The following is a 16,916-nucleotide window of genomic DNA, read 5'->3' on the forward strand; positions in this document are numbered from 1 at the left end:
GACCACACACGGTTACATACATAACAGGCCGCACTGACAGCCTCTGCCCACAGACACGTAGACGACCTTGTGTCTTTTAACATACACCACATGACTGTCTGCAGTCTGCCTATATGTCTTTCAGCCACTCCATTTTCACTGGGACACCCAGGATTTGCTATCCTATGGCTGATGCCATTTTTCTCCAGCCACTGCTCAAAATCATGAGAAATAAACTCACCCCCAAAATCTGTTTGTATGGAGGACAGTTGACACCCCAATTGCTTTTGTGTTTTAAGACACCAGGTTTTAAATAGCTTGAATGTGTCTGACTTGTGCCTCATAGTTAGTGTCCAGCAGAACCTGCTATAATCGTCCACTATACAAAGCATGTACTGCCGTCCTGAGACACTAGATGGCATCTTTCCCATAAGATCCATGTGTATTAGCTCAAGAGGTCTATGTGTTACTCTTGTGCTTCTTTTAGCCACTGGATACGCCTTGGCTTTTACTTCCTTACACACCTGGCAATCCAAATAATTTGTACACTCCGAGATGTCACCAACCCCAAGAATATCTAAGGTTTTTTTCAATGCTGAGTATCCTATATGCCCAGCCCGGTGCAATAAATGTATACAATTATTGTGAATGGGAGTGTTATCAACAACCTGTGCACTTTCTGAAGTCTCCTTCAACAGATACACACCATCAGACAAACACCCCTGCACCAACTCCTTTCCTTCTTTCCAAATTGAACACCCCTTATTAGTGAATATGACATTAAACATTTCACTTGTTAAGACAGACACACTTAGGAGATTGGAACGAAGTGAGGGAACACACATTACATTCTTAAAAGTACAATTAAGGTGTGGGAGATATAGTGAACCCATACAGACAACTTCTATTGTTTGTCCATCAGCCAGCCGCACTTCCTTTAGCTGAGATGTCTGAATGTCTGTCAGCAGCCTCTGGTCATTGCAGAAGATCCCTGTTGCTCCGCTGTCGATCACCCAGTCCCCTCCTGAGGGTAATGCTGTGTTCACGAGCTTGATCGTAGCAGTACCCATTATCCTTTGGGCACTATTTGTAACATCCTTCACCGATTGGGAATTAGCTTTTGAACAGAAACGAGCAATGTGTCCCGTTGACTGACAAATCCAGCACTTTCTCACTCTCCCAAACACCTTCTTCTGCTTTTGGAAGTTGCTTGCATGCTTGCCCTTAGGTTTTACATAGACAGCAGCCACCTGGGAGCCGGAATATTCTTTACATTCCACAGACGAAGTCGATTTTCCTTTGGCCATATGCCCAGACACAGATAAGACTCCCTTGGCAACTTGCCTGGACTCAAAATCTTGTAGTCGCCCAGTGACTTGGCTCCATTCCAAATCACGTGCTTCATAGCCCTCCAGGCTGGAAACGACTGGTTCAAACTCAGGTAACAGAGATGAAAGCAGAATGAAAATGCGATCCAATTTCGAGGTATCTTTTCCTCTAAGCTCCAAATTACGAAAGCACTCACCCAGAGCATCAATATGTGATCTCACAGACTGACCTGGCAGCATTTGAGTTCTATACAACCTCCTTGACAGAGATATCAGCGTACCGGCCGAGACCTGGAGATAAACATTGCTCAGAGCAGTCCATGCCTCGCTCGCAGAGTCAGCATTGTAGATATGCAGCAATTGTTGATCATTCACAGCTAACACAATTGTAGCAAGAGCCCTCTTATCAGCCACCTCTTCCTGTGAACTCGGTTTGGGAGGGGGATTCTCCACATACCTCCAGAGCCGTTCTCTGGTTAGATAATGCTTCATCCGCAGCGCCCACACATTGTAGTTTTCCGAGTTGAGCTTCTCCACGGGGATAGCAGCTGTGCTCGTCATCGCAGCTGGAGAACTCATCAACACGTCTCTCTTCCCGCCTGCCTCCGTACCTTCAGCACCGGCAGATAACTGCTTCTCCTCAGCAGACATCCAAGCACTCAGGATAACACCACTGCCACAAACTCACCACTGCAACCACTGCAACCTCTGGGCCCATAGCCCTGTTGGCGTTGCTGTGAAGCGGAAGCCGTTGTAGTGGTTTGTCACTTCGCTGTGACAGATGAACACAAGCAACACAGGTTTGTAGGTTTCTTAACCTTTTATGTACAGAATATTTACATGTTATCCAGCAGAGTGCTGCGCACACAATGGCATTTCAGAGAGACAGAGACAGCTTCCCCATCACTCCTTATATACACAACCTATGTACATGCAACCTTCTCTAGTATTGCATCAGCTTTCTATCCAGCCAATAGAAGCATTTGTGCTGTGTCATTCCTGTCCACCTGACACTTCTCACATGATCAGTACCTGTCAGTTAGATCAGTTTGATCAACTTCACGCTGTTAGCTGTCACTTGGTACATTATACCAACATACAGGGGTGCCATACTGTAGCCTGAAAGCGGGCATTTTTAGATTCCAAAATGCAATGCTGTGTGCTAAGAAAGTAGGAAGGCTTCACGGCCAGGAAAGCACCTGCAGTTATGAAAACCAAGCATATCCAATGAGATGCCAAATTATCACGCAGTAGTTTAGCAGGCAATATCTTATTAGGATCAAAGAAGTTATTAGGAGAACAAAGATTTTGACACACACACACAAACATACCCTGTGTACTAATGTAGACAAAATGTTTGGGGAAATCATGCTGACACCTTTCTTCCTATGTCTAACAAGTAGGGTACTGCTCTAGAACATCTCTCATTATAGAAAAATCATTAAAAGACCATGTAGTTTTCTGCAACCGGATGAATAACTCCCTTTGGAATGCTTCTGTTCAAGGTTCCAGCATGGGGGCAGGGGGAAGATAAAGCTTCTTCTGCATACTGCCACAGTCCTGACCAGGGTGGAAACAGCATCCAGGAGGAAAGAAGAGAACATGTAAGTTATGGAGTGTTCAGGTTAGGTCTGGACTCTGAAGTCTTGAGCATCTCAAACGCTGTGATCTCTGCCTCATGGAAATCATGCACACGCACACACACACAAAGGCCTGGGTACAAACTGGCTACCAAACTAAAGTTTGTCACAAATTTTGGCCTGTTCGGGGTTCATGAAGTTCATGAAGAACCATGACAAACTACCATAAATTTTGGCAGAATTCGTGGTGGCTCATGACAGGTGATGAAGAACAGGAAGCAGAAATTTACCTCTGCTTTCTGCTTTTCATGAGAAACAGCTGAGCAGCTGGGAGCTCCACTCGGGTGTTTGCTTCCAGCTCTGACCCCTCACTAACAATTCTGATGTTTCACTTTTTTTATATGATCACCATATTGTGTAGGTTAGGTGGGAATGGGTCCAAATGCTTTTGTTATTTTTCTATAGACAATAGCTTGGGTTCATAATCTGATCTCCTAATGCTTTAAATAAATTGGCATCCTACAACCAAAAGGTGCTTCTATGTAATTAATGGCTTTGTAATTATGTACCAATTTTGGTCTCTTGTCATTTGGCATCTATTTATGGTTCATTTAGTTTTTAGAAAATACCAAAGCAGCTATTTCCCACATATTTATTTAAAAGAAATCTCTCCTTGTTCCTTCTCCCCTCCCCATACTTTTAAAATGTTTAAACTGAAACACCCTGTCAGGGAGAACTGAGATTTTAAAAGACCCTTCCTTTAAACAATCACTCAAAAGGTTTGTCCTGAGGCCTGACTGATAGAAGGTTTCTCCTAGTTTAGGGTAACTGTTATGTTAACTGAGCATTGACACAACAGTTCTGGTCCCTTCAAAGTCTGCCTTTATGACAAGTCATGACATTTCCAATCTCTGTGTCAGCACTTGGATGATTTCCTCTTCGGATCATTAGACAAGGAACCTTTTAGTGTTGAAGAACAACCCAGCCTGAGCTGTGATTAGTATTGACTTTAAAAAGGAAAGAAGAAAGACAGACATGAATCTTTGGAAAGTTAATAATTTATGCTCTGCTTGCTTATATAGAAGTGAAGTCACAATTTACCCAGGCAGTGGTATGATAGCTACTTGAAAAGCAGCCATGGCAAGGCTGGTCCCAGGTGTTGGCAGCCATTTACTTGCTGAGGGAAGTTCTCTTTTCAGTAGTGGCACTTAAGCCTGTAGAGTGATCTCCTGTTGAAGGCTTGCCTGAGTACCTATACTCTCTTATGTGTTTATGTTTATTTATTCTTTAGATTAATGCATATATAAATATGGCAGTGCAGAACTGGTTCCCAGGAGTGCAGTGAATGAATGAATGAATGAATGAATGAATGAATGAATGAATGAATGAATGAATAATTTTTTTTGCCCTGCCCAACCCATCTAAAGGAGGGCTCAGGGCGGCTTACAAGAGTTAAAAAACATAATTTCCACAGGGCCTGTAAAGCGGAGCTCTTCCGCCAGGCCTTTGGTTGAGGCCAGGGCAGAGCCCGGGTTCCATCCAAGATCCCTAATAAATCAGCCAGTATTTCTCTCTTCTCTCTCTTACAGAATTAATGTCTGACCTCTCTCTGAACAAGCGGGGGAAGTGGAGAGAACTATAGAATAGAAAGCCATCTTTATATTGTAATAATGGGGTATTTATGGGTTTTTATGTGATTTTACTTTGATTTTATATTTTATTGTGAACCACCGTGAGACCTTTTGGCAAACGGCGGTATATAAGTCCAACTATAAATAAATAAATAAATAAATAAATAAATAACTAAATAAACAAACAAACAAACAAACATAGGTACAATAAATGACAGTAACAATAACTATTAATTTCCATAGCCATATGACATTTTTCTTCCTTTTTTGCATATTATTAGGCAGGTATTTAGGAGTGCCAATATGTATGATCTTAAAACATTCCATGATGTCTCAAGAGATGCATATGGCATGTAAACTTAAAACTGTAAATGTTTTATATTTGGACTTCATTTGAAGTATTTTCCATTGATTCTTGCAATGACTATAATACTTGATCTTTTACAGGTGAAATTGTAATTGAAAACCACATTTTCTGATTTTAGAACTATTCATAAAAATCCGAGTTCCAAAAAGTTGTGCCATTACATTTCAGAATTTTTTATGTGAGGTAATATCTCAACTGCGTTTAAAGAGCCAAATTCATTTTTAGGTGTTGGAATTAGACCCTTACGAATGTCTTATCAGGAAAGCCACTGCATTTTAAATTGCAGACATTTTGAGATCTTCACAAAGAGCTTAAACTATGACATTATAAGAAGATAAAATTACTTCATCTCATTGGAAGCATTTTACAATCAAGAGCTTGTGGAGCTGGTTATATATGTTGAAAAATAAGAGATATTTGGGGCATAGGGGACAGGGCAATCTGGTGTTTTTTATTAAAGAACTAGCAGTAAAGCCCCCCCAAAAATACAATAGGTTCTAGGCCACCTGCACTCCCTTTCAATACTCCCTCCCAGCCTGTGAAGGTGGGGAAAAGGAACACAGGATGCCTAACTGCTGATCCTGACAGCTGCAGGGCTGTCATGATCAGCTGTAAGTCAAGGGCCAAGCCCTTTTAAACATACCCCACCAGCCTGCCAAGCAGCAGGGAGTGTTTAAAGGCAGTGGGTTCTCCCCACACAGTTCTCCAAATCAGTGGTCCCCAACCAAGCTTGCAGCCCGGGAAGCTTCTTACTGCGGGAGGGCGGGGAGAGGGAATCAGGGCCGGGCCACGCATCGCGCATGTGCAGCCCGTGTGGACGCGGCCCGCGGGTGCGGCCCGATGCGCGGGCGTGGTCCGTGCGGGCGCGGCCTGATGCCCTGCCGGTCCCCAGCCTCAGAAAGGTTGGGGAGCACTGCTCCAAATCATTGGATCCTCCCCCGCCCATGCACTGCCTTCTCCCTGCACCATGAAAGGAGGGTATGGGAAGGGAAGCTTTCTCCCTGCACTGTGAGAGGAAGATGGGGGAGGGGTGGCATGTAAAAAGCTAGCAAGAGAGCCAGTTTGGTGTAGTGGTTAGGAGTGCAGACTTCTAATCTGGCATGCCAGGTTCGATTCTGCACTCCTCCACATGCAACTAGCTGGGTGACCTTGGGTTCGCCTCGGCACTGATAAAATTGTTCTGACCGAGCAGTGATATCAGCGCTCTCTCAGCCTCACCCACCCCACAGGGTGTTTGTTGTGGGGAGAGGAATGGGAAGGCGCTTTGAGCCTCCTTCGGGTAGGGAAAAGCAGCATATAAGAACCAACTCTTCTTCTTCTTCTTCTTCTTCTCATTGGAAGAGACATTTGCTGGCTTCTTCGCCCCTGTTCTGCCCCCCCCCCCAGACTTCTCTAGGCACCCTGACAGCAGCTTGCTGAACATCTCAAAGCATGGGTGGGCCTCTGCTGGGAGGCTTTCAAATGTTCAACAGCATCCGTATATGCACTCAGTTATATTATAGAGATTGCTGCATGAGTTTTAAGTCATCAGGACAGAAATATAGCCACTCATTTAAAGATGATAAATGAGATAATTGTCTAGTCACTGTCTCATATGTGTAAGAAAGAAAGCTTGAGCATGTCTATCGTTCCTGCCCAATAAGACAACAAAGTGGCAGAAAAGTCAGTACCCTTATTTTCTTCTGTTTGGTTATTTTTCCTACTGTAAGGGCAATAGGAAATAGAGTGACAGACTGGGGTTTATCTCTCCTTTTTCTAGAAAGTTGAGATTGATTTCAACTTATTTCATTCTCTCCACTAATGAGGGGGTATTCCACATGACACATATAAACCCTCATATAGATGAATGATCAGTGCATTGGAGTAGGACCTCTACTCGTTTCCTTTAAAGCAGTGGTCCCCAACCTTTTTATCACCGGGGACCGGTCAACACTTGACAATTTTACTGAGGCCCGGGGGGGGGGTAGTCTTTTGCCGAGGGACGTCACCGCCTGAGCCCCTGCTCCACTTGCTTTTCTGCTGCCCACTGGGGGGCACTGCCAGCAGCACCTGCACAGTGCCATGCCGAGGGGGAGCCCCTGCCATGGCGGCCACCAGAGAGCACCAAAGGCGAGCCGGTGGCAGAGTGGCAGGGCAGCCCCTGAGGCAGCAGCCAGGGATGAGGACGAGGAGGAGCCGCGGCTCGATACCGACTGATCCACGGCCCGGCACCGGTCCCCGGACCGGGGGTTGGGGACCACTGCTTTAAAGCAGTACCAGTTGTGCCATTACATTTCAGAATTTTTCCCGGGGCTCCCAGGAACCTTTTCCATCATTTTTCCTTACATTATTTTTGCTTCCAAACAGTTCATAAATATGAGATTTCCAGAGCTTCAAATCCCGGGGCTCTTCATTCACATGTTTGGGATGTTTACATCCTGCAAACTATATAAAGGCAAAAGGCTGGAAAACATACTTTGAAAATAGCCCTGTATGATCTGGCTACAGTTCTAATTTTGTGTGGAAATTTTGCAGAGAAGGCTGCTCAATGAAGACAGCTTACCTGTCAAACATTTTCTATCAAGAGGCATGTTCAAACAAAATCACTATTTGTCATTTGGCTGACTATTACCATACACAGCTTTAGCTTCCTAAGTCAGGGGGTATTATGAACAAGAAAAAACAGCCCCCCAAAGGGCATTAAGATCAAGCAGTCAAACCCTACTTAGGGTCCCTACCCCCAAAGAAGTAAAACTGGCCTCTTGGTGGAATGTTCTTCCGGAAGATATCGGTTCTGGAGGACCTGTCTACCATGATCATGGTGGAAGCCAAGGAATAAGATTTGGTCTCCCTATCTGAAAACAGAAAATCCCCCAGCATTGTCCAGTACCTCTCTAAATGATTCTAATTGAAGGGAAGTGGTTTTTAAAACATTTTCAAAACCTATATTTATAATTATATTTGGAGAATATTTTACTGTTTTAATGAAAATTCAGTGATTGTTTTAAAATCTGTTGTCACCTGCTCAAGCTGTCTAGGGAAGGGCAAGTTGTAAAAATAAAATTATTATGTTATGTTTTAATAGCTGCGCTTACAGAACAGTAGACAGGATGTTGACAAGGCAGCCTTGTGAATTCTAGTAATTATATTTCAGGCATATTCCCTGTTCACATCAGTTTAGCGCAGATGGGCAGCTTCCATTGCTGTTTTAGAAAGAGAAGAGGTGCCTTCAACTTTTCATCACCAGCCTTGCCTTTTTCAGTGTTGATGTGTTGTGTGAGGGGCTCACTCAGGCTGCAGTGCCATAAAAGCTTTTCACTGCAGCATATTAAGACAGTATTTGATTTAATTGGCTCCTTACCAAGGGACATGCTTTATTACTCCTGCATCAAAATGCAGAAGGTATGTCTGCCCTTCTCTCTCTCTCTCTCTCTCTCTCTAAGCTGAACATAAATACATGTTAGCAAAATCCTAATATTTATGTGCTCCCAGAAAGGATAAGATACATAGCACTTTATGAGTGCAATGTCTACAGAGTGGCAGGTGCTTAAACAATCTTCCTTAAAGAAAATGTAGTTGCCTTTTCTGGAAAATATCCAGTTTAATTAATAGCTGCAGTGATCAGATGTGTTACTAAAAAGTTTCAAAGTGTAAAGCGATTGTTAAAACAGTATCTTGACATTCCATAACAATTTTATTACTGCGTGTTGCAATAATACTCTTGTTATCTCATTTTAAAAGGAAAGCAAAACAACATTTTAAAAAATACATTGCTGGTGGTGCGGGGGGGGGGGGAATTTAGATCTTGTGTTCAATCATCAGGCCCTCACAGTAGTTTGAAACATTTTATAACACCTTTTTTTCTTGTTATTGTATTCTTTCACATTGCTTTAGGCCTTCTTAGGGCTGCCAGCTCTATATTGGGAAATCCCAGGAGATTTAGGGGTAGAGCCTGGGGAGGGTGGGATTTGGGTATCTCAACAAGGTATAAGGCTACAACATCTATCCTCCTAAGTAGCCATCTTTTCCAAAGGAACTGACCTCTGTGGTCTCGAGATCTGTAATCTCATCTTTGTCATCTGGAGATCACATGTAATTCCTGGAGATCTCCGAGCACGAGCTGGGGGATAGCAACCCTTCTGTGGGTCCTGCTTCTTTTGTAGTTCCTCCCACTCCCAGCACCTCATTTTACCACATTATTTTGTACCCAGTTAAAAAACCACCCTTATTCTTTTAGCGCCAAAGAACAATCCCCAAACAGAATTTCATGTTGTCAAAGAAGTCAGAGCACTCAGGCATCTCTCTCTGGCAGCTGCTTATTTACAGACAAGTATCAGTGCAATGCTAAGCAAAACCACACCCTTCCTTGGCCACTGAAGTCAATGAGCTTACTCGGGTATAATGCTGCTTAAGAGTGCAGTGCAAGAATCAAATTACATTTTGGCAGACACGGGTCCAGCCTGTGGCCGGCAACACCATTTTTGAAGAAAATTTAGTGTTTTAAAAATTGCTATGAGGACCCACTCCTGATCTAACCCATGCTGCAGGCAATCATGTGTCATCCCCCCCCCGCCGCTGTCAATGCCTTTTCAAGTGACATCACCAAGGAAGGCTGTTTTAAAGGTTGTGGAGGGAAGAAACAGGATTACTTGTTTCTGTCACGCCACTGGCCTGATCAGGATTAGGCTCTTGCAGCAATTTTTAAACAGATAAACTTAAACAGCTCATCTGTGCCACTCCCCCCCCCACACACACACACACACTCAAACACAGATCCCTGCAGCCACCCAAGAGTGCATTCCCCCCATTGGAACCCCAAGCCAGCACTAACGCAGCTCCCATATTACCAGTGAGGCTGCCACTGAAGCAAAGCGGTTCTGCTTGACTGCTGCAGATGAGGTTGCTCATCCATGCTGAGGTCACAAGCTGAGGGACTCCACCCACGCCCCCCTCCAAAGCAACATTCAGTTCCCTCCCTTGCACCAGTTGCTCATGGGCCAGATACGAACCCTGGATGGGCTAGCTGCAGCCCTGCTCAATGCCCATGTCATAAAAGGCCCAGCCACAAGTTGTCATAATGAGGCATGTTTGGGTCAGCAGTAAATCCACTGAAATCAATAAGCTTAAAAAGATGCCACTCTGCTTAGGATAGCACTGTGCATGACTAGCATTATTTATCTATTTATCTATTTATCTATTTATCTATTTATCTATTTGATTTATAGCCTACTGCTCTCGGAAAACTGGCTCACAGCAGGTCACATAAAAACAATCCATACAATAAAAAATCCGATAACAACCCCAGTTAAAACCCCATTAAACCCCCAATTACCACAAATATAACAAGAACTCAGCAGATGGCAAAGAAAACCATAGCCCTCCTTAAAACAGGGTGGCCATCTACGAAGGCAGCATGCGGGGGGGGGCAAGATGTTCAGCTCCAGATGTTCAGGTACCAAAGGCAAGGGGGACCCGTATCACCCACTCTAGCACTGGCCCCAACAGACAGCCCTTTGTTGAAGATCCTCAATAACCCTTTAAAAGCAACCAGGAGGGTTGCAATTGGGTTTCGGATGTAACACTGTGAAATAGAAAGAGCAATTCTTCCCCTTTGTGCTGTTGATCAAAATCCTCTTCTCTTCCTACCTATTCACGGGCTGCTCTTAGCCCCAGAAGAGGGGGGGGGACTTGTAAAGAGAGGATCCTTCTCTTGTTTCCTGCAACTGGGACTAAGCACTCCCAGAATGCTTCTCACAAGTTACAGTGAGCTTGCATCTGATGTCTATGCAAAGGATTATCTTGGTATTAAGTAGCCTAAAAATAGATATGAACTTGATTGTGAGTCTAGCTATAATTCGTTGTTATTCAACCTTTCTTTCTCAAAACCTTTTAGCCCTATGATGTAGTACAGCTCACTACTGAATGAGTTTTAAACATCATGCAAAGAGCCACATGTAAATAATTAACGTCATCTTCCAATTACACACATGATATTCTCCCATAAAATCACTTCAAATGTAACAAATGTAAATGGGGAAAGAATTTGGCTGAAGGGCAGTGATTAAAGCAATAGAATTTGTTCTCGTTATCTTATGTGAGTGATGGGCTCCAACAAAGAGAAATCGTCGGATTAATTTTTTGCGTGCCCAGAGAAAAAGATCAAAGTATGAGTACAGATTGAAGCTCCTTATCACATTTATGAAGTCCACCAAAGACGAAAAAGGATACAGGCTCTCCAAGTGAGCTCACGGTTGCATTTAAAGTAGACCAGCAAAACCTAGACAGCATCACAGAATGCATTGTTCTTTTTCACCTAACTTTATGTACCAAAAGACAACTTCCTACATTACTGTTGTAGTTTCACAGCTGCTGTAATGTCTTGATCCTAAGACGCTACCCAATTACATTGTTATCCATTTTTGTAGCTGACCTTCCCACTCACCTATCCCTCCTTATTTGTACCGGAATACCTGCCTGTGGCCCAGGGATTCCCAGCCAGGTGTCTGTGGGCCCACAGGGGTCTGTTAGAGCTCCAGGGAGGGTCTGTGGGATTTCCCCTCCTGCCTTAATGGATTATGCCACAAGCTAGGGAAGTGGCTGCTTCCATAGCTTCCCTTTCCCCCCTCCTGAGCATTTCATGGTTTCTGTGTCCAGGAGGGGGCAGAGTCTGCGTGTCCTCTCCCACCTTAAACCATGTCCTGTCTCTCCTCCCCTCAGTCCTCTGAGCCTGCCTGTTAGTGCCACTGGTGATGTCACCTCTGGAGATGCCATTTTGACATGGTACTGAAACTAAAATCCTAGCTGATACTTTCTTCACTGCCAGAACCAGCTTAAGTGTAGTGGTTCAGAGTAGTAGCCTCTAATCTGGAGAATCAGGTTTGATTCCCCACTCCTCCCACATGCAACCAGCTGGGTGACCTTGGGCTAGTCACAGTCTTGTTGGAGCTATTCTTGCAAAGCAGTTCTGTCAGAGCTCTCTCAGCTCCACCTACCTCACACAGGGTGTCTATCATAGGGAGAGGAAGGCCTCTTTGAGCTGCTTTGAGACTCCTTTGAGTAGTGAAAAGTAGGGTGTAAAAACCAACTCCTCTACTTCTATAACTGAGTGACCCCTAGATTAATCCAAATCTCACCAAGTCGGTAATATGCGAGACAACCTGTCTCCTAATGTCAGACAGGACTTAACTCGGTTATTGTCCTCAGAGCTGCATATGGTGCACTGCATGCTGTTGGCAGCATGTTCATTCAATAATAACTGTGAGTTTAAAGTTTCTCCAGTCCGCTTAAAAAAGTCATCTGTAGGGATTCTCAAGTTCCCATGTATCAGCAAAAGAAACTCCACACAACCCAAATACGGTAGCTCCTGGAACATTCCAGCCTCCTTTACAGCTTATCAATGAGGAATGCATTCTATCTTTCCATAGTAAAATAAAAAAGAAGGGGGTTGAGAAAATGGAATGCAAGAAAATTTCCCCCAGGAGAACAACAAAGTTTGCGCCACTAATGCACCTTCCAGGCAGAAATGACTTATTTAAAAGTAGATGCACTTCATGGAGAGAGAACAACATAATGGGACACCAGGGATCCATACAATAGCACTGCAAGTATCTTTTTGCTATACAACAAATCTGACCACTACCGACCAGTCCCTTTTCCTAACAATACACGAGAGCTCCCAGAGTTGTTTGCCTGCCCTGCCAAACCATGCAAACGAAGCAAGATCAGATGGTTGGCCATTGAATTCAAACCACCCTTTTATAGAATAAACCTGCCCTTTCCTATTATCCCACCACATTTCCCCACCAACACCAACTACAGGTACATATTTCCTTATCAGCAGTAGCTATATTACTATAGTCCTCTATAGCAGGGGTAGTCAACCTGTGGTCCTCCAGATGTTCATGGACTACAATTCCCATGAGCCCTGCCAGCAATTCCCATGAGACCCTACCAGCTCTATAGTGATATACCTGCTGATTCCAGGGCTGAATCTGCACTTACTTTGTTTATTGCATTGTCAATCCTGTTGAATTCAGATCAATTTGAACTCGAGTCTTCCTCTCCCCCCTCCCCATTGAAACAGAAAAGTGTTCTGCACATGGTTAGGGTAGTTCCGAAGGGGGAGGGACCAAAGAACAGCCTCTTTTTTTCTTTTCTTGAAGGGGGAGGAGGAGCCAAGCAGAGCAGGAGCCTCTTTCTTTTCTTGGAGGGGGCGGGAGAGGATCGAAGAAGGCAGAGGAGGGAGAAAAAAATCCAAGACCGACAGAAGTTGAGAAAAATTAGGGGCTTCTCCTTTAAGGCAAGTTTGTCACATGGGCAGCTTTGGCCAGTCAGGGGATGTCTACCACGGAGCAGAGACCAGATTCAAAACAGTCTGCTTTCTCAATCCGATTCTTAAAATATTGAGGGTTAAAAGCACTCTAAGATATCGCACAATAAAGGTAGGGTCATGCTGGATCAATCATGCTTGTTGCAGAAGGAAAATTTAAATCGTCCAAAATCAAAATGGAAATCGCATTCTGGGTAGACTGCAGGGACTGAATCGACCTGGGATTGGAATAAAAGCTCCGTGCAGTTTACACCCAACTAAAACCTGGCAGAAATTCAGCTGGGGTGGGATAGTATAGACAGAATGGGAAAGCATGGGGGGAAGCCCCTATCCAGAAGCTCCCACTGCCACTTGGTATAGTGGTTGGGAGTGCGGACTTCTAATCTGGTGAGTTGGGTTTGATTCCCCACTCATCCTCTACATACAGCCACCTGGGTGACCTCTGGCTTGCCACATCACTGATAAAGCTGTTCTGACTTAGCAATAATAGCAGGGCTTTCTCAGGCTCACCTCCGTCACAGGATGTCTGTTGTGGGGAGAAGAAAGGTAAGGTGAATGTAAGCCGATTTGAGACTCCTTTCGGTAGAGAAAAGCAGCATGTAAGAACCAACTCTTCTTCTTTGCATTGGCAATACACTTGGAAGAGAACAAGGAATCACCCTCATGTGGAAGCAGCCATGTTATTATTATTAATAATAATACCCCACCGATCCCTGATTGGCTCAGGAAGGATGTTGTGCTCCTCCACCCAGTCTCCCCTCCTCAAGAGTCATGCAAGCCAAACCTGTGACAGTGAAAACTAATGCTACTTTGGCAAAAAAGTATTGAATTTTGGGTTTGAGAATACACTTGTTAACTGCAGTGGAGTGTTGATTAGGAAGGAACTGTATTTTTTTTTAATCACAATTGTGTGCAACTCTACAGGGAAAAAATTAGATGGAGGACTACACATGCATTTTAGATTAAGGCAACCAGATTGTCCCACCTTCGGAGGGACATTTGGGGGTACCTGGCAAATTGTACTTATGTTGAAATTTTAAAATATTACAATGCTATTTTTGCATTCTATTTTTGTGTTCTATGCATTCTATGAAACTTTTTGTTGCTCCATATAGATCAAATTTTTAATCAAGAACCCTCCCCCCCCCCCGGTCAATGGTGTCCCACTTTACCAGTGTTAACATCTGGTCACCTTATTTTAGATAGATATGAACCTGGAATTAGTTGGAGATAATTTGATTCATGCCCTAATGTATTACTCATTCTGTGGCTCATGGAGAGACCACCTTGGCTATTAACATCAACCAAAAGATCCACATGACTGCTGAAAGTCCTGTGCACCACTCCATCAAACACACAAAAAGAATAATTTTTTTCATTATTTGAGGAAAACTAGAACCACATTCTTTGTTTACAAGTGTCCCATATTAGGAAAAGGGATGCAAAATATGTGATATATAAACTTTTGGATGATGAATTTATTTCTACAGACAATAAAAAGGGAGTTATTTTGTATATAAATCCACAATTATGGTATTGGTACTGACAGATGAACATGGTGGATTTGTGGGGGTGGAGGTTAACATTACTGGTGTCAAAACTACTTGAGGATTATGCTCCAAGTGAAGATAAAGGGCATTTTTATAAACTGCTTATGAACAGATTGAGCTTCCCTATGAGAGAGAGTGTTTAATGGGGGACTGGAATGGTGCTCCTTTGCCACAAAAATATGATCAGTTTAAGACTGAATTTGAAGTAGAATTGTGTACATTTGATGAACATATTGTTGCTAAGATGTATAAACTTTTGTTGAAATTTGAGAAGGAGGAAGAATGAGTGAAACAATGTATGTGTCATGGCCCCATTACCAGAGGGTGCCTCTGCACCAATGCCAGAGCCTGTTCTGCCAGATCCCTCGGAGGAGGAAGATGAGGAGCTGGGGCAAAGCAGCAGGATGCCGGTTACAGAGGCAAGCCCCGATAGGGACACACAACCAGTTCCCAGACAGGCAGTCTTCATACCCTCTGCGCCAGCAGCACCTCAGCCTGCAGCAACACCCTTTCACAGTCCAGACTCCTCTCCACAGCGCAGGAGGGAATGCAGAGCAAGGGAGGAAGCTAGATGGGGGCCCAGGTGGGGCTGATTCAATGGACGGAGACTGAGTACAGGTGCAACCACTTAGCCTGTCAGCTCAGCCTGCATTTAAGCACGGCAACAGTGCTTCTCAGTGTGGATGCAACTTTTGCACAAGCCAACCCGTTATCTTGACCCGGTTCTGGTTTACTTACGCCTCAGTGAAGCTCTGCCTGACTGATTCCCGGCTTGACGACCCTTGGTACAACGACTGACTACGAATAGGTATTGTGGACTTGATTTATGCTTGAACGACTATCCGGCTTTCGACCTTGGTGTACTTAACGATGCTCCCTTTGGTATTCCTTTGAACATTGGCTGGCAAGGCTTCAAATAAGACCCGGACTGGACTTTTGACTACTCTCTGGTATGCACTCTGAACTTGGGTAACTTGGAAAGCATGCATTCCTATGGACTAACCCTGTGTGTGCCCGGCTAGGGTAGCACAGTATGATAAAATGGGCTAAAAATGTTGAGCATAGCATATAAATGGAGCAATGTGAAAGTATGTGGTTGAAGAGTCTTAAATTTATATTAAGTTCCAGCCTTATGAAGAACTTTTATAAAATGATTATTGTTGGTATTTGTCACCCAAGATGTTATCTAAGATGTACAAAAATACGTTGACTGTTTGCCAGAAATGTGAAAAACATGAAGGGACATTCTATCATTTATGGTGGACATGTAAGAAGGCTAAAATATCACAAATCAGCTCAGGTGAGAATTTGAGATTGCCAAGGCACCTGAAAGAGAACAAGCTAACAGAAGAGAAGGAAGAATAAAACCACAGCCATCCCTCTCCAGCCACCTTGCTCTTTTCTTGGGTGGTAGCTGTGGGTATTTTACTCTCTTCTGCCAGCTCCTGCTGGGATAGGAGGGCAGAGTTTACCGAGCCCTAGTAGGTTGTTAGAGAGGGTAGAGCTTGCAACCTCAAGTAAAAAAACAGAAGAAACGTAACAAAACTGAAGCTCCAGTGGAAGGAGCAGGGAAAGCATTTGTAAATTGAGATACGGCCTAGTGAGGGTAGAAATAAAACATTGGGGATCCTGTCCAGCTCATCCCAAATACAGTTCTGGATATCACGAGCTATAGGCCTTATCAACAAGTGAATATTCCTGGGCCTGCTTGTTTTTTGAAATCCAGCCTATAATCCTGACTCATTGCTTTAGCCATAGCAGCTTAAGCAAATGGTTGACGGTTTTGTGAATGTATTTCAGGACTGAAGGATACAAATGAAGAGAACCTTCGCTGCTTTTCAGTGGACTTTAGCTATGGATTGTTAATGCTGCCATAGCAACCAGATTGCTCAAACTTAATACGCTACTGCAGTACAATTCTCTGTTGTGGGAGAAAACAACTGCACTGTTACCGTAAAGGGCAGAGACAGAAGGAGGTGGTTCTAGAGTCCGAGAAGCATTCAGACTTGCGCCAAATGATTTCTCTAGCTGCAGTATTAAAATTGGCCTTGTTATCAGTGATTCTTTGTCTTATTTTACATGCTTTTTCTACACTGATGTATCCTTTTTACATATGCACTGCCACTCAATTCAGTGGGTTCAGAATGGGAGCTCAAACCAGTGTGTTTCCATC

General features: G+C 43.8%; 1 protein-coding gene across 3 annotated transcripts in view; it reads right to left on the bottom strand.

The window, feature by feature from the left end:
• Positions 1-16,916, bottom strand: part of LOC143844925 (uncharacterized) — a 112,043-nt gene that overhangs the window by 80,997 nt on the left and 14,130 nt on the right. Inside the window, exon 1 of one of the 3 annotated variants that reach the window (XM_077352776.1) lies at positions 9,712-10,099. The exons of the other annotated variants lie outside the window; for them this stretch is intronic. Coding sequence (XP_077208891.1) covers positions 9,712-9,772 — 61 coding nt within the window. The 5' untranslated portion in view covers positions 9,773-10,099. Of the gene's footprint in view, positions 1-9,711; positions 10,100-16,916 lie in introns of those variants that run through there. 3 annotated transcript variants of the gene reach the window in all.

This window comes from Paroedura picta, chromosome 9 (assembly GCF_049243985.1).
Source record: "Paroedura picta isolate Pp20150507F chromosome 9, Ppicta_v3.0, whole genome shotgun sequence".
Classification (NCBI taxonomy): domain Eukaryota; kingdom Metazoa; phylum Chordata; class Lepidosauria; order Squamata; family Gekkonidae; genus Paroedura; species Paroedura picta.